Raw genomic sequence first — 24,784 nt, 5'->3', positions numbered from 1 at the left:
TCGGGTCAGAACTGCTGTGAGCCTTCTGCCCTGTCCCTTACATCATGTTCTGCCCTGTCCCTTCCGCACAAGAGCACATCGTCCACGTGGACTATGACGCCACTCAGCCCCTCCAACAGCTGGGACATGAGTCTTGAATGAAAATGCTCAGGACCGGAAGCGATTCCAAATGGCAAAACATTAAAACAGTAACGGCCAAACGGTGTTATAGACGTTGAGAGTGCCCTACTCTCTGATCACAGCGGTATCTGCCAGAAACCTGAGCGGGTATCCAGCTTTGTGAAGACTTGTGAGCCATCCAACTGAGCCAGTAACTGCTCCACTGATGGTAAGATGTGTCTCTCTCTGCAGAGTGCCTCATTCAATTTAGTCATGTCCACACAGATCCTTATGTCCCCATTGGATTTTGGGACCACCACCATCCCTGCACACCAGTCTAGACTAGATCAGTGTATTAACTTGAAATGCCTAATTTTTCACGTTTAAGCCTGATGCTACTCTGTACCTTTCAAAGCGCCTGATCCATTTAGGACAGTTTTGAATATCCATACAAACAAAATTCTCCGGGGGACTAATGCGAAATCCGTCAGCACTAGCCACTGGCCTGTCCGTGTTTGCGCCAGAACCCGTTGAACTTGGAGTCGCAAACCCTGAAATCCCACCAGCTTCTTCCTCTTGCAACATGTTGCTTAGCAGCAACTTCGTCCTTGCTCGTTAGCTAGCACAATAATGATATGCACTGTTTTATCTCCAACACTGTTCCCTCCCTGCTTTGAAACAGCCTGAATGTATGATTTACTTGGTACGTCCTTCACGTTTATGTGAATTTTAAAACCACTTCTGACACCATGTAGTATGATCTAAAATAACCCCCAAGGGACATCCTACTACACACATGAGCAGCATTGCCCCAATAACCACTGAAGTAATGAGCCAGCAAACACTGGCTGGGAAAAGTCCACTCTGATCCAAGACTGAAGTCGTGTACAGCAGTAAAGGTCGACCAATAGCAACAATGGCAGATTCCCACTAAGACTTCTAATGACAAATAAAATAAATATAATTTTTCAAGCAAAGGTCACTCAAATCTATATAGGCAGTCAGGTTTAGATGTTCCCTACCTCTACCATTTGACACAACACTTATTCTCTGCCACAAATGGCTCCCTATTACATATAGTGCATTACTCTTCACCAGTCATATGGGTCCTGGTTAAAAGTAGCAATATAAAAGGGAATAAAGAGCCCCATGGGTCAGTCTTCGTATAGCTTTCGTTCTCCTCAAGCCCGTTGGACATGAAACGTCCTGTTGCGGCAGTGTTATTAAGTGAGGTGCGTGACGTACCGGCGTGTAGCTGTGCACGATGCTGTTGAGGTTGACTGAGGCCAGGCTCTGGTCAGAGAGGCTGTTATTGAGGCTGCTCCTGGGGCTGTCGCTGTCCTCGTGCTCCGTCTTGTACAACACTACCTGGAACAAAGATGGTGGTTGTTAATATCCCCAACTGGAACAAAGATGGCCAATGTTTATATCACTTACTGGAATAACAGACCTGCCAAGTTTGAAGAATTGTTATGAGTACCACTTCAGCGCGGCGGGGGCACCCACACTGCTCAAATCAAAGGCAAATGCACTTTTTTGGCCTAATATTGATGTTGGCATAAGACTTATAGGTATGTGGTAATTTTCTGCTCTTCAGTAGCTAACTAGAAATACATTTAAATGTACAAATCAGGGTTCTCCCTAGGATTTTCTGACAAAGTGGTGCTGGTCTAAGGTTGGGTAGGGGGAGGAACGGAGGGGGTCAGTCAACTCCCCCCTCAGGAGGTTGGAGCATTTTGCATTTTGCATTTGAAAAACCTGTAAATGCCATTTCTAAAAACCTAGAGTCTAAAAGGGATACTTTGGGATTTATCTACTTCCCAGAGTCAGATGAACACATGGATACCATTTGTATGTCTCTGTGTACAGTATGAAGGAAGATAGAGGTAGTTTTGCGAGCCAATTCTAACTAGCGTTAGCACAATGACTGGAAGTCTATGGGTATCTGCGAAGTCTATGGGTATCTGCTAGCATGCTATTTCCAGTCATTGCACTAAAGCTAGTTAGCAATTTCTCTAGTGCTAGTTAGCAACTTCTTTCACACTACATGCAGAGACATGAACATGGTATCCATGAGTTCATCTGACTCTGGGGAAGTCCCTAAGTATCCATTGAAATTATAGCAAACAATGTAGCCAACACAGAAGTATTTGATTCTACATTAAATTGAGGTGGTCTCTATGAAACTTTCAAATGTTTCTAAACTAAACTTAGGGGTAATGATTATTCTAATTAATAGGTGTCTTAATGTGGATAGTCTAGTGAAAAAGTAAACTGTCTTCATTTTGTTTGGGGAGAAAATTCTGACTAATTCAATTACTGGATGTAGTAGTCTAGTTTACAGTAGGCTATTTGGAATATGAAACAACTGAACTAGGCCTATATGAGCTGGTTTCAGATCTCCATCCCTGAAATAATGCATCAAGTTAGGTCTGACTACTAGGCTACCATTTATTCAACATGCCTTGTTGTCATTGGTAAACTAACGATTATCACATCATTAGCAGCCTACTGTTGACATTTAGATACAGATTGTGAACTGATTAACCCTTAAAAAGCCTTTGGGGAGGGGTTCTATGAAGCTAACATATGGGATTATTTTAAGATGGTCATACCATGGATCATTTAGGTATTTGATGTAGAATTTTAGGACCCCTGTAGGTATAATTCATTGATCAAATATTGAATTTGGCCTTTACTGCTATAGCCCATAGAAATGCATTGAATAACACAATCATAAATGGCAAAACAGACATTCAAAAATGAAACAATAAGGAATAAGGTTTTGAAGTGTTGTTCCTATATCTAGAAGATAAGAAGGCTAATAAATTATCCCCACAAAAATTGACATATTTAATCACATTTTTTTGCTGGCACAAAACTACTTCCATACTTCCCTTCACTTTTTAAACCGGGTTACCTTGAGACGAGTTCCGTGACGCTTGTATCTGTCGTGAGTCTCCCCTTTCCATAGTGGGGTCATATTAGTTTGTTGCCCAAACGGTTTGATGCTCCAGACAGAAGTTGGCACATCAGTGGAAACAACTTCAAACGAGTCCCGTGGGGCTTGTGGGGTTCGTGGAACAAACAGAGAAAACCAACGTGTAGGCCAAACAGTTCGCACCCGCTACAAATGTTTTCCTGAGAAGAGCAATTTTAGGGATGTCTCTTGGACTGACAACACAGGTGCGGAAGGCCGACACTAGCGACATAGATTGCGACGCAGCCCATATACAGTGGGGCAAAAAAGTATTTAGTCAGCCACCAATTGTGCAAGTTCTCCCACTTAAAAAGATGAGAGGCCTGTAATTTTCATCATTGTAGAATTTTTAATTACTTTATTTGCAAATTATGGTGGAAAATAAGTGTTTGGTCACCTACAAACAAGCAAGATTTCTGGCTCTCACAGACCTCTAACTTCTTCTTTAAGAGACTCCTCTGTCCTCCACTCGGTACCTGTATTAATAGCACCTGTTTGAATTTGTTATCTGTATGAAAGACACCTGTCCACAACCTCAAACAGTCACACTCCAAACTCCACTATGGCCAAGACCAAAGAGCTGTCAAAGGACACCAGAAACAAAATTGTAGACCTGCACCAGGCTGGGAAGACTGAAACTGCAATAGGTAAGGAGCTTGGTTTGAAGAAATCAACTGTGGGAGCAATTATTAGGAAATGGAAGACATACAAGACCACTGATAATCTCCCTCGATCTGGGGCTCCACGCAAGATCTCACCCCGTGGGGTCAAAATGATCACAAGAATGGTGAGCAACAATCCCAGAACCACACGGGGGGACCTAGTGAATGACCTGCAGAGAGCTGGGACCAAAGTAACAAAGCCTACCACCAGTAACACACTACTCCGCCATGGACTCAAATCCTATATATAAAAAAAAACATATCTTTAGCACAAACAGACAGCTTTTAATGGGGATTAAAAAAAATGCTAATTAGAGTTGGGTTAATTAACATAAACTATTACAGTAGTAGGCCTATCATAACTTTCTGTGAAGGACGGTATTAGCGCATCTCTGTATGCCTTGTCGGTTTCCATTTACACAACGACACACGTTTCCCTGCTCGTCAATGCCTACTACCGCTGTGGAGATCAAAGCATGTGCGGGTAACAAAGTGTTCTTGCTTAGTTGACTAAACGCATAATAACGACGTAGCTAAGGAGCTAACTACAAAACAACACGTAGTTATGTGCTTGACTAACACATACAATTTGGGAAAATGTATTTGGCAAACAGCTCATTCTCCCTACCCCTTTTCCTCACCGTTGGTATCAAAGGAAAAAGTGGAGCGCTACCAGAAAGAGGAAAATAGTAGGCTATTACTACTATAGAGATTCTCTCCTCGCCCACAATGTGCCAACTGGAAACCTATTTTTTGCCTAATTTAAGGTAGTTTTTCGTACCAGCATACGTTGACTTCAAATTGTGTGCGGGTTGGCAATAAAGATGGGCGCCATTAATATCACTACCTTGAACAAAGGTGTATGGGTTTGCATGTCATTACGACAGACAACTACCTTGTTAGTCACAGTGTTGGTTGCCAGAGTGGGAGAGGCATCGCCGTACATGATACAGTCCATTCGCAGGGACTCCGATTCCAGGCTGTAGGGGGTGGAGGCCTGGAGAACAGGACAGAGTAATATAAGGGAGGGATGGGAGAGGGCTGTCTCTTGGTCTCTGTCTACAGCAGTGGTGGAAAAAGTACCCAATTGTCATACTTGAGTAAAAGTAAAGATAACTTCATAGAAAATTACTCAAGTGAAAGTCAACCAGTAAAATACCATTTGAATAAAAGTATTTGGTTTTAAATATCAAATGTAATTGCTAAAATATACTTAAATATCAAAAGTAAAAGTATAAATAATTTAAAATTCCTTACATAAAGTAAACAAGACAGCACTATTTTCTTGTTTTTTAGCCAGGGGAGCACTCCAACACTCAGACATAATTTACAAACAAAGCATTTGTGTTTAGTGAGTCTGCCAGATCAGCGGCAGTAAGGATGACCAGGGATGTTCTCTTGATAAATGTGAATTTGACAGTTTTCCTGTCCTGCTAAGCATTCAAAATATAACAAGTACTTTCGGTTGTCAGGGAAATGTATGGAATAAAAAGTACATTATTTTCTTTAGGAATGTATCGAAGTAAAACTTAAGTAGAAGTAAAAGTACAGATAACCCCAAAAACTGTAAAGTACTTAAGTATCTTTACTTAAGTACTTTACAACACTGCTCCACAGAACATTGATGGGATAGATAGCATATAATATTGAGCTGGTATAGTCTACAGTAAACCATAACATAATATTAATAATTATTACAGACACAAAATGTATCTTTCACCATTTTGTCTACCCTCACTTGCCTGGCTCCCAAAACTGCTTACTGAAAGAGGATTGGTTTGCAACAATGCAACTTTAATTTATGATAAACTCCAAAAGAGGGGAGAGAGTTGCAAGATCCATGACAGAGGTCTGTGTATTTGGGAAGAATGGCTTGATTCAAGAGTGTATGAGGAGAGATGAATTAGTCCTCCTGTATGCCTACAAGAAAGAATAGTTGGTGCCTCGGCCCTAACAACATTTGACTTGCTATTTGACCACTTTATATACCACAGAAGAACAGTTAGATGGACTACTCACCTTACAGACAAACAATGGCTATGATATGTGCATCAAAAACAGAAATACCTTATTACACAAGTATTCAGACACTTTGCTATGAGACTCGAAATTGAGCTCAGGTGCATCCTGTTTCCATTGATCATCCTTGAGATGTTTCTACAACTTGATTGGAGTCCACCTGTGGTACATTCAATTGATTGGACATGATTTGGGAAGGCACACACCTGTCTATACAAGGTCCCACAGTTGACAGTGCACGTCAGAGCAAAAAAAAGCCATGAGGTCGAAGGAATTGTTCGAAGAGCTCCATGACAGGATAGTGTCGAGGCACAGATCTGGGGAAGAGTAGCCTAAAAATGTCTGCAGCATTGAAGGTCCCCAAGAACACAGTGGCCTCCATCATTCTAAAATGGAAGAACTTTGGAACCACCAAGACTCTTCCTAGAGCTGGCAACCTTGCCAAATTGAGCAATTGGGGGAGAAGGTCCTTGGTCAGGGAGGTGACCAAGAAGCCAATGGTCACTCTGACAGAGCTCCAGAGTTCCTCGTGTGGAGATTGGAAAACCTTCCAGAAGGACTACCATCTCTGCAGCACTCAACCAATCAGGCCTTTATGGTAGTGGCCAGATGGAAGCCACTCCTCAGTAAAAGGCACATGACAGCCCGTTTGGAGTTTACCAAAAGCCACCTTAAGACTCTCAGACCATGAGAATGAAGATTCTCTAGTCTGATGAAACCAAGAGTGAACTCTTAGGCCTGAATGCCGCTGGCACCATCCCTACAGTGAAGCATGTGAGACCTGGGAGACCAGTCAGGTTGAGGGAAAAAATAACAGAGCAAAATACAGATAGATCTTTGATGAAAACCTGCTTCAGAGCACTCAGGACTTCAGACGGGGGCGATGGTTCACCTTCCAACAGGTCAACAACCCTAAGCACACAACCAAGACAACGCAGGATTGGCTCGGGACAAGTCTGAGTGTCCTTGAGTCGTCCATCCAGGGCCCGGACCTGAACTGGATCAAACATTTCTGGAGAGACCTCTAAATAGCTGTGCAGCGACGCTCCCCATCCAACCTGACAGAGATTGAGAGGATTTGCAGAGCAGAATGGGATAAAATCCCCAAACACAGATGTGCCAAGCATCATACCCAAGAAGACTCAAGGCTGTAATCGCTGCCAAAGGTGCTCCAACAAAGTACTGAGTAAAGGGTCTGAATACTTATGTAAATGTAATATTACATTTTTTGTTTGCAAAAATGTCTACAAATCTGTTTTTTGTTTTGTCATTATGGGGTATTGTGTGTAGATTGAGGGGAAAAAATACTTTTTAATCCATTTTAGAATAAGGATGTAATGTAACAAAATGTGGAAAAAGACATGGGGTCTGAATACTTTCCAAATGCACTATACTGCATTGAAAACCACATACTAAAATGCTTTGTCTGTTGCCAATAGATCTAGAGAACTAATATGGAACACACACTCTTTTGACAGTGAAAGACGGCTATATTTATGTGAGCCAATCTGACAACTCTTGCAAATCTGCCAGCAATGCAACCGAAGCGTACTAAAAGGGTCATAGGGCTTACGCGTAATAAAAAATGACTAGGTTCTGAATTAATGTTTGTGATAAAAAAAAAACCCAGAAGAAAATGTTTTACGGAAGCCTAGGGCCTTGTGTGTTAATTAACTGGAAAAGAAGCCTAGAATACCCTACCTCTTTTCTCTCCACTCCCTCTTCCTCTCTCTCTTGTTCTCTTCCTTCCTGCTCTTTCCTCTTTCCATTCTCACTCCCTCTCGTTCACTCTTTTGCTTTTTTCCCCCCTTCCTGTCGCTCTCACCCTCTCCCTTCCGTTCTTCCCCTCCCTCTCTCTTCTGCTTGCCCTCCCCTCTTCCTCTTCTCATTGGGCTGTGATGATTGTGCACTTTGGCGCTCTATGCCTGCTTTGTTTCCGTGGTGATGGGTAGGGCAGTGGTAGCTGCGAAGGGGGAGAGTAGGCTTGCTGCTGCTCAGGGCTCAGTGAGCTGCAGCACCGTGTTCATTCAGGGACTCCAACATGCCAGTGGTATAGTGCTAATTCTATAGGGGCAGAAGAGACGTGACTTTTCACAGCATGATATCACCATCTCAAAGTAGTTAGGTGATAACTGTTGGCCGAAATGAGACAGGATCATGAGACGTTTTACATTAAGCATAGAATGCAAAACTCAATGTCCATACACGGTAGCCTAGAATTTGTTTAGGAATTTGTTACATTTATATTGATCTGACGAGGAACAATTGATTATCGTCTCTTATATACACTGAACAAAAATATAAATGCAAAATGTAAAGTATTGGTCCCATGTTTCATGAGCTGAAATAAAATAGCTTCTTGATATAAAATAGCTTCTTGACACCTGTCAGGTGGATGGATTATCTTGGCAAATGAGAAATACTCACTAACAGGGATGTAAACAAATGTGTGCACACCATTTGAGAGGAATAAGCTTTTTGTGCATATGGAACATTTCTGGGATATTTTATTTCAGCTCATGAAACATGGGACCAACACTTTACATGTTGCGTTTATAGTGTTGTTCAGTATACAGTACCAGTCAAAAGTTTGGACACAACTCCTCATTCCAGAGTGTTTCTTTATTTTTACTATTTTCTACATTCTAGAATAATAGTGAAGATGTCAAAACTATGGAATAACACATATGGAATAACACATATGGAATCATATAAGCAACCCAAAAAAAGTGTTAAATAAATCTAAAAGTATTTTATATTTGAGATTGTTCAAGGTAGCCACCTTTTGCCTTGATGACCGCTTTGCACACTCTTGGCATTCTCAACCAGCTTTGAGGTAGTCACCTGCAATACATTTCAATTAACAGGTGTGCCTTGTTAAAAGGTAATTTGTGGAATTTCTTTCCTTCTTAATGAATTTGAGCCAATCAGTTGTGTTGTGACAAGGTAGGGGTGGTATACAGAAGATAGCCCTAATTTGGTAAAAAAAAAACATTATGGCAAGAAGAGCTGAAATAAGCAAAGAGAAACAACAGTCCATCATTACTTTAAGACATGGAAGTCAGTTAATTCGGAAAATTTCAAGAACTTTGAAAGTTTCTTCAAGTGCTGTCGCGAAAACCATCAAACGCTATGTTGAAACTGGCTCTCATGAGGACTGCCACAGGAATGGAAGAGGATAAGTTCATTAGAATTAACTGCACCTCAGATTGCAAACCAAATAAATGCTTCAGAGTTCAAGTAACAGACACATATCAACATCAACTGTTCAGAGGAGACTTCATGAATAAGGTCTTCATGGTCGAATTGCTGCAAAGAAACCACTACTAAAGAATGCCAATAAGAAGAAGAGAGTTGCTTGGGCCAAGAAAACACGAGCAATGGACATTAGACTGGTGGAAATCTGTATGATGGTGCGGGGTGCTTTTCTGATGACACTATTGGATATTTATTTAGAATTCAATGCACACTTAACCAGCATGGCTACCACAGCATTCTGCAGTGATACGCCATCCCATCTAGTTTGCGCTTAGTGGGACATTCATTTGTTTTTCAACAGGACAATGACCCAACACCCCTCTAGGCTGTGTAAGGGCTATTTGACCAAGAAGGAGAGTGATGGATTTCTGCATCAGATGACCTGGTCTCCACAATCAACTGATCTTAACCAAATATAGATTGTTTGGGATGAGTTGGACCGCAGAGTGAAGGAAAAGCAGCCAACAAGTGCTCAGCATATGTGGGAACTCCTTCAAGACTGTTGAAAGAGCATTCCAGGTGAAGCTGGTTGAGAGAATGCCAAGAATGTGCAAAGCGGTCATCAAGGCAAAGGGTGGCTACTTTGAAGAATCTCAAAATAAAATATATTTTGATTTGTTTTAACACTTTTTTGGTTACTACATGATTCCATGTGTTATTCATAGTTTTGATGTCTTCACTATTATTCTACGATGTATAAAATAGTTTTTTTTAAAACCTTGAATGAGCTGATGTGTCCAAACTTTTGACTGGTAGTGTATATATGCTCCATTTGTGCAAGCCGCAGATGACCGTTAACAGGATCAGTGTAAATTGTATGTCAGCCCATGTGAGGAAAATTCAGCGGTGTCAGAAGCTGTTGCTTTCGTCCTGACCCCTGATGACCGGTCTTTTGGGATCACCTGGTCCACTCTAATTTGAAATCCAGTACTCACCATTTCTCCAGAGCGCGGCCTCTTCTTTGGTCTGGTGGGTAGTGTGTCCTCTTTAGGGTTGGTGTCTATAGCCCAGTAAGACCCCTGGAAACCAAAACAAACAAGATATTAACACTACCCACTGGGTAGAAACTGGTTGAATCAATGTTGTATTTACATGGAAAATACATTGGATTTGAAAAAAGTCAAATGTTGTTTTGAGGGTGAAAATTATATTTTCCCAACAGAGATGTGTTTCCATCAAATTAATTGGTTGTGGATAATAGGCTTTGTGTGATGATGTAGTGCACCTAAATATAACGTTTGTGGTTTAATTCATGCATTGAATAATGAATACAAGTTAAATAGGTTTGCAGCCATTTTCAACTCTACTGATGGTTTTGTCACAAAAAACTGTGTGCGTTACATAGCGAATGTGCCCACTCTGGTCTTGGCATGTGCACTCTAGCCAACAGCTGGCATACTGTATACAATGCGGGTAGGCTTGCCTACATCATGACAATTTTATTTGTATTATTTTTGTCAAACGGCAGCCAAGAATCGATCATCATGTCACCAGAATAAGACCATCAATATTTATTGGAAAGAGCCTCAAGCTCATCACTGTGCACTTTCACCACCCTGTGAAGTTCATCATTTATTTAATCTGTAGAGTAAATAACTGCATGCTTTCCAAGTCATCACATTATCGCGGGACCACACAACATATATCATCGTGTGACTCCAACTTTACTTTTACATGATGGTTATTATATCAATATTTGCATAAATGCATTTCCACCGCCATCTCTCACATAATGAATTTAACCAACACAAAAACGATCCCACCTTGTCTAGTGTATTTTGTTAGTTGATATTTGGTAAATTTACAGACAAATTTTCCATTAGGCCTCTAGTTACAGTTTTTATGTACTTTATGTATGCACATAAAAAGGTTGGTCCTGTTTAGAGTAACCAAATTTCAATGTTTCCTACCTTTATATTACTCCAACTACCCCAATTCATGTTCTTAAGTAAAAAAACAAAACAATATAAAAATAGATGACACCACTAAAACCAATTAGGGTTCAGAATATTAAAGCCAATTATCTCAGAATCATCTTTTTGCTGATAGAACCTTATAGTCCAAGCACTCGATATGTTCAATTTGTACCTATAAAACGTCAGATTTTCAATGTTATATCCAGCACAGAAAAAAAAACAATAGGCTGGGCAGCACCTCCTACTGGAGCAGTGATCTACGTACAGCTACCCTTTGGTATCTTATCCAGGGTTTTTACCAAGCCCAGCCCTGCTTAGCTTTGATAGTTGTCACTGACTATTACCAACCTGCTATCGTGAAAATTACTATTGCAAGATCTCCAATTAGAAAACGAAATAGATTCACTATCAAAGTCACACCAAAGGATAGGTTTCGTTCTGCCCCTGAACAAGGCAGTTAACCCACTGTTCCCCGGTAGGCTGTCATTGTAAATAAGAATTTGTTCTTAAACAGACTTGCCTAGTTAAATAAAGGTGAAATTTAAAAAAATCACTTGTACAGTGCCTTCAAAAAGTATTCACATACCTTTTCCAAATTTTGTTGTGTTAGTCTGAATTCAAAATGGATTAAATTGAGATTTTGTATCACTCTCCTATACACAATAACCCATAAAGTCAAAGTGGATTTGTATTTTTTTTTAAATTCAAAATCCATTTTGAATTCAGGCTGTAACACGACACCTTCACTTTTTCCACATTTTGTAACGTTAAAGCCTTATTCTAAAATTTATTTTTTTAAATCCCTCAATCTACACATTATACCCCATAATGAAAAGCAAACAGTTTTTTTTTTTAATTTTACATAATAGCAAATGTATAAAAATGTTAAAAACAGAAATACCTTATTTACATAAGTATTCAGACCCTTTGCTATGTGACTTGAAATTGAGCTCAGGTGCATCCTGTTTCCATTGAAAGGCACACACCTGTCTATATAAGTTCCCACAGTTGACAGTGCATGTCAGAGCAAAAACCAAGCCATAAGGTCGAAGGAATTGTCAGTAGAGCTCCGAGACAGGATTGTGTCGAGGCACAGATCTGGGGAAGAGTATCCGAAAAATGTCTGCAGCATTGAAGGTCACCAAGAACAGTGGCCTCCATCATTCTTAAATGGAAGAAGTTTGGAACCGCCAAGACCCTTCCTAGAACTGGCCGCCCAGGCCAAACTGAGTAATCGGGGGAGACAGAGCTCCAGAGTTCCTCTGGGGAGATGGGAGAACCTTCCAGAAGGACAACCACCTCCATCAATCAGGCCTTTATGGTGGAGTGGCCAGCCGAAAGCCACTCCTCAGTGAAAAGGTACATGACAGCCCGCTTGGAGTTTGCCAAAAGGCACCTAAAGGACTCTCAGACCATGAGAAACAGGACTTCAGACTGCGGCGAAAGTTCACCTTCCTACAGGTCAATAACCCTAAGCACACAGCCAAGACAACGCAGGAGTGGCTTTGGGACATGTCTCAATGTCCTTGAATGTCCCAGCTAGACCACAGACTTGAATCAGATCGAACATCTCTGGAGACCTGAAAATAGCTGTGCGGCAACACTCCCCATCCAACCTGACAGATCTTGAGAGGATTTGCAGAGAAGAATGGGGAAAAACTCCCCAAATACAGGTTTGCCAAGCTTGTAGTGTCATACCCAAGAAGAATCACTACCAAAGGTGCTTCAACAAAGTACTGAGTAAAAGGTCTGAACACTTAAATCCATTTTGTTTTATACATTTGTAAAAATGTATACAACACCTGTTTTTGCTTTGTCATGTAGATTTCTGTCTTGATTGATAAAACATTTTCTTATCCATTTTAGAATAAGGCTGTAACGTAACAAAATGTGGAAAGGGGTCTGAATAGTTTCCAAATGCACTGTGTACTCAGTCTCTCTGTGCATATCTGAGCTAAGGTTAACGCAATAATTGAATGCTAAGACAATGATTGCAAGATATTATCTCCTTGTTCCTTATCCTCTTTATACTTGCATAACGGTAAACCTAGACATGTGCATCTCATAGTATTCCGAGGGGTGATGCAAGGCTCGCAACCTTGGCTATGCGCACTGGATACGATTATAGGCTTATAGCATTCACATAGTAATGGAGTCAGATAGATAAATGTAGTTTATTATTAAAATATTCAACATCATTTTTACACATCTACATAATGGAGACCCCCTCATCCTCAGTTGATGGAGATTTCCACCAACATACATAATGGTTAGATCATTTCCACAAAACAAAATTGTGACACCCAGTTGATGGTGATGTTCTATATTACACTACAATAGTTTCTAGTATAGTGGATAAACCATATGGTTCAAGAGAAAATAGCCTAATTAATTACAAAAGCATCTCATCAACAAAGGCATTATTTTCAATTAAAGCTTTATTGAAAAAAGCATCTCATCAACAATGGCATGATTTACAATTAAAGCTAGAGTCCTTAATTGAAACAATAACAAAGCAGGCAACCCGCCTCTGTTTTGGTAAAAAGCTGAGATGGACCTGGAGAAATGTAATCATTCTCAAATTCATACACAGAGCTACGGATGCAGGGCCTGACCATGCTGTACATGCTGTACATGTACATTTAAAAAAAAAAATCAAAATTACGGTTTTAACCATGTTTTGAGGCTATAGAGTGTTTCTTTACATTTACATGGTTTACAAAGTTCGGAGTAAAACAAACCTATATTTTGGGTTTTGATGGGGTTGAACTGAGCTCATGCGGCATTTATAAGTTATCACTTATGCAACATCTGGTAACTTGATAAAGCACTAACTTCAATGACATCTTATTTTGACATTGCATTGTTTTTAGCTGTATAGATAATGTACACTGCTCAAAAAAATAAAGGAAACACTTAAACGAACAATGTAACTCCAAGTCAATCACACTTCCGTGAAATCAATCCATGAGTTGATAAATTTGATTTCCATTAATAATTGTGTGATTTTGTCGTCAGCACATTTAACTATGTAAAGAAAAGTATTTAATAAAAATATTTCATTCATTCAGATCTAGGATGTTATTTTAGTGTTCCCTTTATTTTTTTGAACAGTGTATTTTTGATGTTTTCAGTGTTTTGAACACTTTCTGAAAAAAAAAATGGTGCACTAAAATGACAAAAAGTTGAGTTAACTGATTAACTCTGACAGCCCTAATAGGAACACACATGGATTATCCGCACTCAGTCTCATAACCCAAAACAAGTTGATAATGTGAATACATACATGATTTAGCTATATTTATGTCTCTAAGGTGGCCAATCACAGTAACAAGAGAGATGTATTGCTACCCTTGTTTTATACAGTGGTTACCCCCAGAGTTTAGGCTCTGGCCAGGTCCAAGTCTAGCTAAATCAGGTGAAAACCTCTATGTGTCCAACTACAGGCCTCGGCCGAGGATTCCAGTTGAATTATTAAGTTGATTCATTTTTCAAACAGTTCATATCCCTATGGCGGAGCTCAACACTCCTTGGTCAAAACAATATTGGTAAAAACCGAAAAAGAAGGGTAGCCTGGAATCCAAATTGAACATGTCATTTTTGTTTCACCATTGTTACACTTCACTGATTCAGTCTGGCCATTCAGTCATTGAAACAATGTTTACCTATATGTTTAATGAGGGGCATTATGCAAAATGTGTCAGCAATTGCACCACCTTCAACCAACCAGATGACCAAGACTTTAGGCATAATTAATAAATCAGCAATTGACCACGTGGGATTTGGGGCTAAATCGGAGGTAGATATTTTTTTTGCAATATTATTACATTCACTCAACACAGATACAGTACACTTAATAATATTACAAAATTATGTTCACGTAAAAAAGGGTTTCATCAATTGTTTGTTTTTACATGAAGTCTAATCAACAATTTTCAACCTCATTGGTAGGCAATTTGATATAAAACACACTGAAACACAGACTCTGCTTTCTCATACCAAAACAGGTGGCTATTCAAAGTTAAAATTGCAACCATGAAAAACTGTCATTTGGAAGAGCTCATAAATTTAAAAAATAAATAATATTACTCTGCACATTTTTAAGTCATGCCCCACTCTGTCCTTGACAGTGTTTTAATGAGGTTTAGGAGGGCATGTCATTTTTTGAATGGTTTTCCACGGTTGCCCCGGTGCCATGCCCAGTTGATAATCACCCCAAAGGTGCCGTGCACATTTGATAATCACCCCGATAATTGCCTCAACTGAACCTAAACTATACCAAAACTAATTTCACACATATAACAGATTAAATACATTAAGGAAAGTATGATGGGGGAGAAAGAGGGGGAAAAAGGGGGAAAGTGGGTGAGTTGATGAGCGAGGGGAGGTGAACGATGCATAATTGGGTAATCACCAATTGTGAATGAAGAACAGGGTGAACCATTATATTGTATTGATCTATTCTAATTATAATCTCAAAATGGTAAACCCTATATCAGTCGACCGAATCCAAGCAGTCCTATCTGTCTACTCTGCCCATCTCGGAGTACAACAGTGAGAACGTGCGTAATTTACAATGGCAAGAAGATCAAGATGATTGGATGCACATACTGTGTTAGCGATGCTACAAAATCTGAATGAAAACAATTCAAATGGTCGGAAAGAAATTAATCATGACATCTATGATGATTATTCTTCTGATTCTGAGCCTCAGCCTGAATCTACAGGGCCTTCAGAAAGTATTCATACCCCTTGACTTATTCCACATTTTGTTGTGTTACAGCCTGAATTCAAAATGGATTAAATACCAGTGGTGGAAAAAGTACCCATACTTGAGTAAAAGTAAAGATACATTAATAGAAAATGACTCAAGTAAACGTCACCCAGTAAAATACTACTTGAGTAAAAGTCTAAAAGTATTTGGTTAAATATACTTAAGTATCAAAAGTAAAAGTCTGAATAATTTCTAATTACTAATATTAAGCAGACACGTTTTATTTTTTTAATTTACAGATAGCCAGGGGCACACTACAAAACTCAGACATAATTTACAAACGAAGCATTTGTGTTTCGTGAGTCCGCCAGATCAGAGGCAGTAGGGATGACCAGGGATATCTTCTTGATAAATGCTTGAATTGGAAAATGTATGGAGTAAAAAGTACATTATTTTCTTTAGGAATGTAGTGAAGTAAAAGCTGTCAAAAACATGAATAGTAAAGTACAGATACCCCAAATAACTACTTAAGTAGTACTTTAAAGTAGTTTTACTTAAGTACTTTACACCACTGTTAAATATCCCATAATGACAAAGTGAAACCACATTTTTAGAAATGTTTGCAAATGTATTCACACCCCTGAGTCAATACTTTGTAGAAGCACCTTTGACAGCGATTACAGCTTTGAGTCTTCTTGGGCATGTCTGTACTGTGTCAGCTTTGCACATCTGGATTTGAAAATGTTCTCCCATTCTTTTCTGCATATTTTCTCAAGCTCTGTAAAGTTAGATGGGGAGAGGCAGTGAACAGCAATATTCAAGTCTTTCCACAGATTTTCAATGGGTTTCAAGTCTGGGCTTTGTCTAGGCCACTCATGGACTTTCACATTCTTGTTTTAAAGCTTTCCAGCATTACTTTGGCTGTATGCTTGGAGTCATTGTTCTGTTGGAAAGTAAATCTCCGCACCAGTCTAAGCTCGTTTGCACTCTGAAATAGGTTCTCGTCAAGATTTTTCTGAATTTGTCTCCATTCACTGTTCCCTCTATCCTTACCAGTCTCCCAGTCCCTGCCGCTGAAAAGCATCCCCATAGCATGATGCTGCCACATGCTTCACAATAGGGATGTGTTAGGCGGGTGATGAGCTGTGCCTGGGTTTCTACAGACATAACACTTTGCATTCAGACCAAGGAGTTATATTTTTCTCATCAGACCACAAAATCTTTTGCCTTATGCTCTGAGTTTTTCATGTGACTTTTTGTAAACTCCAGGCGTGCTGTCATGTGATTTTTTGTCTCAGGAGTGCCTGCTGTTTGGCCACTCTCCCATAAAGCCCAGATTGATGAAGTGCAGTAGAGACTGTTGTCCTTCTGGAAAGTTCTCCCATCTCAGCCAAGGAACTCTGTAGTTCTATCAGTGGTCATTGGGGTCTAGGTCACCTCCCTGACCAAGGTCCTTCTTGCTATTTGCTCAGTTTGGTCAGATAGCCAGCTCTAGGCAGACTCTGGGTAGTTCGATGTTTTAAATTTCCCAATGATGGAGACCACTGTACTCTTGGAAACTTTCTACATAGTAGAAAATTATTAAACTCTTCCCCAGATAGATGACCTATGAACAGTTCCTTGGACTTCATGGTATAGTTTCTGCTCTGACATACACCTTTCCATATAAGGTCCCACAGTGCATCTTTCTAAATCATGTCCAAAGAATTGGACACAAGTGGACTCCAATGAAGTTGTCGTGACATCAAGGAAAATCAAAGGAAATTGGATGCACCTGAGCTCAATTTGTAGTGTCATAGGAAAGGGGTGTGAATACTTATGTAAATTTGATATTTCTTTATGTAATTTTCAATAAATATGCCAAAATTCTAAAAACCTGTTTTCACTTTGTCATTATGTGTAGATGGGTGAGAATTTATTTTTATTTTAATCAATTTTGAATTCGGACTGTAAAGAAACAAAATGTGGAATAAGTCAAGGGGTATGAATGTTTTTTTAACATTTATTTCACCTTTATTTAACCAGGTAGGCCAGTTGAGAACAAGTTCTCATTTACAGCTGCAACCAGACCAAGATAAAGTAAAAGCAGTGTGACACAAACAACACATAGTAATACATGGAATAAACAAACGCACAGTCAATAACACAATAGAAACATCTATATACAGTGTGTGCAAATGAGGTAAAAATACTTTCTGAAGGCACTGTACAGCCCCGAGACCTTAGCGCAACAAAGTCAGAATGGTGCGCACTGTGCAGGTGCCAGCGCCACCACCAAATTAAACGGTGAGATGGGGGCGAGGAAGGCATGGCACTGTTTAGATAGAACAAGCCGGTGACAATGCTGCGGACGATTATCACCACAAAATCCTATCACTGAGAGAGCAGACCCAAAGCAAAAAACAACATCAGTGACGTACTCACCAGCTTTCATTATGTGACATGGACATGCTCCATCTGATGCCATTACGTGAAGATGCACACCATGTACGCACGAGCTGACAGTAATGGACTATTTTTGAGTACTGTCATATTCACACTTATTGTATGTTCATTATGCCACCATTATTGATTGTGTGCTGATTTTCACTGTTTAACAAGCACACTCGGCGCTTGATTTTTAGGCTACTGGGGTTTTCATCATTTGACAGCGTGTCTAGGTGGTTAGTTTTTATTTATTTTGTCTTTAGAAAAATAAGCTGTTCCCGCATTCCTACACATATGCTTTCTGTTTCAAATAAAATTCAACACTTGAATTATTCTTATTTTTTTTTACATAAACTAATGAAAATTCTATTGTTATTTGAAATATATTTTTCATATTCTAAATGTTACCTTCATCAACCCAACCAAACAATCATTTTTGTGTAGCATATACCCTCAAGGCCAAGCGGTTCTCGTGTTAAATATGTATTCAGACTATAATGGTCAGGAAATACTTACTTTCCCAGGGTCGTCTTTAGAGCGAGGCACTTTGAGAAAACACTTGTTCAGGGACAGATTATGCCGTATTGAGTTCTGGGAGAAAAGAGAGAGAAGAGGAGAGATAGACATGTTTTCATTAACACAATCATAACAGCATAGAAAATAATACATTTTTCAATACATAAAATGTAGAGGACCAGCAGATTTTCACTTGGTCTGCATGAGTAAGATTAAATATTATACTTTTGCGCAAACTACCAGACAACCACACCCTCCCAGGCACCTGTTAGTAAGAAGAAGATACTGTCAGTACCTGCATTATCTATTAATTCACCATGCTCTATTGTTTTACAGTTCAAGTAAAGTTGAATGGCCGGTTTGCCGGATGCAGAGTATGCCTCCATTTAAAACTGCATTGAAGTCTAAGACTCGGCTTAATCTGGGTCTGGAAAAAACTATCCAGAACTGTATTAGGTGGTTAATTATGCAATGGAGACATTTGTGATTTAGCAGTCTTAAACAAAAGTAATTCCATGGCTAGCAGCCCTAAGTAATTGTATAGTGGAAATCCATGGAGATAAGAGCCTCTATCAGTCTGTCTGACTGTAGCTCCTCTACCTATACCATACAGTAAAGCTCCAGTACACCTGGCCTGACATGAACTGTGTTGCCCCTGAGGGCTCCTCCACTCATCTGGAGCTCCTAATTAATACCACTGGGGAGCGGAGAAGAGAGTCCTCCTCTCTCTCCCTTTCTCTATCCCTCTCTCTCTATCCTTTTCCCCTCTCTATCCCTTTCCCCCCCCTCGATCCCCTTTTCTCTCTCTATCCATACCCTTCTCTCAATATCCCTTTCTTCAAAAGGATCTCTTCATTTGCCTCTCACCCTCTCTCCTACTTTTCAATCTATCTCATAGCCCATGGTCAGAATATGGCGGAGGAGAATACAGCAAGCTAATGCAAAGAGTCATTACCTGACAAATACATGAATAATTAATTTATGCCCATGGCATCCTGCTGCACTGTTTTTTCAAAGAGGTCAAACCATAAACCAAAACACAGAACAGTTGCAGGCAGATGCCACACACACACACACACACACACACACACACACACACACACACACACACACACACACACACACACACACAGAGAGAGACAGATATCCCTGTATAAAAACCACCAGGCCTCTCACTCACAAGACCACGTCTTTGTCTAGTACTCCCAGTGGTGCTACCATGGGTCCCCCAGAAGAGAGATGTAGACGGCTGAAGACTGAGAACATCGCTCCACAATGACGACGCTTTACCAGTTACTATAGTAAGCCCTGCCAGCTGTATATGGCCATAAACCAACGGAGAGCCGTTTCCACGGCGAGAGACAGTGCCTTTCTCACTGAATGGGCTGAATTTGTCATAGCTCGATGCGATGGCATTGACAATAATGCACTGAGTGGTTGCGACGTGAACGGAGCTAATGCGATTCGCTCCCGCGTCCGCCCACTCGTTTGATGGCGTTAGATGATTAACAAGCTTATTGGGCACAGCTGGGGCTTTGCTGCTGCCCAGCGCTAAATTAATCTCATTGGAAGGCGGCATACGGTGGAAAGGAGGTTGTCAAATTTGACTTCCTACTTCCTTGTTCTTAGACGATTTGGGGGATTTGAAATTAGACGGTTTACTTTGCCTTAAGGAGGCAGGCATTTTTTATGTAATCATTGTGGCTATTATTAGTAAGTGCTCTGCTTTAGTAATAACGCACAGGCTTACGCTGAATACATGACATGAGACAAAATCTGGAGTTTCAGAAATGCATAGAAAAAGAGAATGCGAGAGGTGTGCAGATCACATGTGTGCAGATCACTAGAGGATATAGGCCGGAAGGTGACATAACCGTGCTGGAGATATTAGCTCAGAGTGCAATCTGTGAGAGTGCTGTTGGGGATGGAGAGCGTTTAACGTGAGTATGAGCACTGGATATATAGGTCAGAGAGTGTGATGTGTTGGCTATGGTGAAGATAAAGGGTCTAGATGTAGCCTAGCAAATACAGGGGATAAAGGTCAGACTGAAATAGTCCGTGAGATGGTGGTTAATGTTGAGGAAGATATAGGACAGGGTAATTCATATGGATAATGTTGAGGAAGATATGGGACAGAGTAAGACACATGGATAATGTTGAGGAAGATCTAGGACAGGGTAAGACACGTGGATAATGTTGAGGAAGATCTAGGACAGGGTAAGACACGTGGATAATGTTGAGGAAGATCTAGGACAGGGTAAGACACGTGGATAATGTTGAGGAAGATCTAGGACAGGGTAAGACACGTGGATAATGTTGAGGAAGATCTAGGACAGGGTAAGACACGTGGATAATGTTGAGGAAGATCTAGGACAGGGTAAGACACGTGGATAATGTTGAGGAAGGTCTAGGACAGGGTAAGACACATGGATAATGTTGAGGAAGATATTGGACAGAGTAAGACACATGGATAATGTTGAGGAAGATATTGGACAGAGTAAGACACATGGATAATGTTGAGGAAGATCTAGGACAGGGTAAGACACGTGGATAATGTTGAGGAAGATCTAGGACAGGGTAAGACATGTGGATAATGTTGAGGAAGATCTAGGACAGGGTAAGACACATGGATAACGTTGAGGAAGATATTGGACAGAGTAAGACACATGGATAATGTTGAGGAAGATCTAGGACAGGGTAAGACACGTGGATAATGTTGAGGAAGATCTAGGACAGGGTAAGACACGTGGATAATGTTGAGGAAGATCTAGGACAGGGTAAGACACATGGATAATGTTGAGGGAGATATTGGACAGAGTAAGACATGTGGATCATGTTGAGGAAGATATTGGACAGAGTAAGACATGTGGATCATGTTGAGGAAGATATAGGACAGAGTAAGACATGTGGATCATGTTGAGGAAGATATAGGACAGGGTAAGACATAAGGATGTTGAGGAAGATATGGGACAGAGTAATGGTTAATGTTGAAGTAGTTATATGCCAGAGTAACATGTGTGGATAATGTTAAAGCTATGGGTGCAACAGAAATGACTTGAGGTCAGAAGGTGAGGTCTGCTGAGAAAGAGGGGACTAGGGGGTGGTGTGATAGGGTGTGTACAGTATAGGGAACTGCTGGGCTCCCACACAGACGGCCCTAGTCAGAAGCAATACTGAGGAGTGTTTGTTGTTCCACTAACTCTCCTGGAGTTTCAGCATGTTTGTCCTGGGGCTCCTAGGGGTCGCTGCAACACTGTCACAGGGCGAGAGAGAGAGCGAGAGGATGAAACAGAGTGAGATTGAGAGAAACAGAGCAAGAGAAACAAAGAGAGAGCGAGAAAGATGGTAAACAAATGGTTACGAGAGGATGAGGACACAGGCAGAGAGATAAGGATAGTGTTGGAAGAGAGAAGGGTAGGGAGTCTGGGGACAGGGAGATGCATTGTCACATCTAAATATCTCACGGGATCGAGAGACAACACCGGGACACCTTAACTACAGGTCTAAGCAGAGACAGTGATCGACACATCCTGTATGAGGAGGGGGTTGAATACGACTCACTGCTTCAAATGCAACCAAATATCATTCCATTTGATGGAGCACCACCCCACCCTCTTAGTGCAGAATGGAAAGTCTGCTGTAACTGGAGCCCACTGTGTGAGTGATGGGCACAAAGAGATTTCAGGAGACTGAGCTGCCAGAGCTGCCAGTGTCCCTGGGGACCTGGCGAGGATCCGTGCGCACGCTGCATACATCTATATACAGACAAAACAGACACTATAGTGCAGCAAAGCATGTGCCGTTTTTCAGTGGAAATCTTTCAGTTTGTTGGTTTAATTTGAACATATCTGCTAGATTAACCTGACTTGGATTTGTAGGAAATTGATCCCAACTTTGGTTTTTCCAAGATAGTAGAAACTAGAAATTGATAGGGAAAGAGGCCAGCTGTAGGCCATGGCGACTGGCTCCTTCCAGTGCATATCAGACCCCGTGCTACAGCAAAGTGACTGGTCTTGTCAGTATCGGGATTCTCTGTGGAGAATGGGGACAGGAGCACGAAGTGTTGCCAAAGCACATGGCTGTGTCCCAACAGTCTAAAATAGTAGGAGGTGTATTTTCAACCGGCAGAACGGAAACTTAAGGTAAGGGTAGGGCTCCAGACGAACATTTTAAATTTGGTGGCACCAGCCCATGATTTGGCCACACCAACATTTTGCCATGGCGTCACGCAATCGAACAAATGTGCAATCATCTTCATTCACAGTGCTACTGAGATAGTATGGTTCAATAAATTACTTGTTTCATATAATATGCAGCAGGAATGGATCATTCAAGATATTTGTAACCTAAACCAGTGATTGTCATACATTTTTAATTGACAATCAGGCTGTTGTTGCTATATCAAAATAGGGCTCCAAAATCCTTTAGTTCAATACAGATGAATTTGTTTACATATTTTTGTGTGTACTAATAACACAAACGGGCTAGTTCACCATCTGACGAAGTGCAAACGCAAAACGCAAAACTCTAGCTAAATCCCTAAATATAATATACTGCTAGTTAGCAGTGTAATTGATTTATTTAACACTAAATTGAATGTCCTAAAAAAACTTTGCTATTACCCGATGATGACTATTTAGGCCTATGAAATCACTGCCAATGGCAGTCTCGTGCTTCCTGTGGTAGAACGCTCAAAATTGAGTTGCGATTTTACTGCACATTTTTTTTTTTTTAATCTCAAGAGTTAAATCAACTCCTATGAAGTCAAATGTCACACTATTTTAGGTTTTATATGGTCCCGCCCTCATTTTGTGTTAAAACTACTCTGGTCATGGTGTTGATATTTTTGGAGTTAAAACGACACTAAATGGAGTAAATATTCAACTCTAAGAGTTGCTTAAATTTAACTCAAATTGCCTTTCTACACTTTTCAATGTCGTTTTTAACCCCACTCCCGTGCAATTTTAGTATTTTCTGTGTTGTTTTGAATTAAGAATCAACTACAGCAGAGTACATTTCTCTTTCGGTTGACTTATTTTGAGTTATAAGGGTGTAAATGTCACGCCCTGACCTTAGAGAGCCGTTTTATTTCTCTATTTGGTTAGGTCAGGGTGTGATGTGGGGTGGGCATTCTATGTTTTGTTTTCTAAGTTTCTTTATTTCTATGTTTTGGCCAGGTATGGTTCTCAATCAGGGACAGCTGTCTATCGTTGTCTCTGATTGGGAATCATACTTAGGTAGCCCTTTTCCCCTCATTTCATTGTGGGTAGTTGACTTGTGCTAGTGGCACTTTGCCTTCGTGAGCTTAACGATTGTTCACTTTGTTTCTTGTTTTGTTGGCGTCATTCCAAAATAAAATAAAATGTACACTCACGACGCTACACTTTGTTCTACTTCCAACGACGGCAGTGACAGTAAAGCCTTATTTGAATATTTGTTAAGGTTTTACTTTTGGTGGTTTTCAATGTGATAAAAATAATGTTGGATGCCAACTTGCAGGAAAATACCTAGCACTTTTAAATTATTGCTCACAATGTGCATTTAGAATGTGTGTAAGAGTAGGGAAAAAGTTACAATACATGAAGACTACCAACATCATGTAAATTGGAACAACTATCTCACTAATGGTTGCTATAAATCCAACTATTTACAGACTGGATTAGTATAGAAACATCTGTTTCTTATTTTTGTGTAGCATAAGATCAAAACCAATCAATGTTAATACAAAAACACAGACATTGAAACAAAAATAAAGAAATCTGCCTGCAGCGGAGCATGCAGAGAAATATAATAATGAAGCTCCTCCCACATCTGTGGATAACTCCATAGATTTAACTCCCTGTCTCTGGTTACTTTTAATGGAGTTAAAAGTCCTCCATCCAAATGAACTCCAGTTATCAACACTGACTTGAGGGAGCATATCACTTGAGTGTTAAGATAACTCCCAGTAGAGTCAATTTAACCCAATTGTTTTTAACACTGGTTTCAACTATACTTGATTTACTGAGTACGTACAGAAAGCTGAGGCCCGCCACTCTTTAACTGTAACAACAGTTTCCCTGCTATTGCATTTTGAAATGCTGCCAATCAGAACACATTTTTTTGTGTTCCCTCATCAAGGCTCCCTCATCAAAGCTCGAAACAGGTACAGGGGCAACGAAACAGGTACAGGGGCAGCGAAACAGGTACAGGG

General features: G+C 40.3%; 1 protein-coding gene across 1 annotated transcript in view; it reads right to left on the bottom strand.

The window, feature by feature from the left end:
• Nucleotides 1-24,784, bottom strand: part of LOC118361079 (forkhead box protein J3-like) — a 94,816-nt gene that overhangs the window by 20,325 nt on the left and 49,707 nt on the right. The window contains exons 4-7 of the mRNA XM_035740827.2: nt 18,592-18,666; nt 9,954-10,037; nt 4,637-4,738; nt 1,345-1,467 (exon numbers count right to left, since the gene is read on the bottom strand). Coding sequence (XP_035596720.1) covers nt 1,345-1,467; nt 4,637-4,738; nt 9,954-10,037; nt 18,592-18,666 — 384 coding nt within the window. The remainder of the gene's footprint in view (nt 1-1,344; nt 1,468-4,636; nt 4,739-9,953; nt 10,038-18,591; nt 18,667-24,784) is intronic.

The sequence above is a fragment of the Oncorhynchus keta genome, chromosome 28, assembly GCF_023373465.1.
Source record: "Oncorhynchus keta strain PuntledgeMale-10-30-2019 chromosome 28, Oket_V2, whole genome shotgun sequence".
NCBI classification, from domain to species: Eukaryota; Metazoa; Chordata; class Actinopteri; order Salmoniformes; family Salmonidae; genus Oncorhynchus; species Oncorhynchus keta.
The sequence above is the reverse complement of the archived record's forward strand: the minus strand, read 5'-3'. Positions and strand labels throughout refer to the sequence as shown.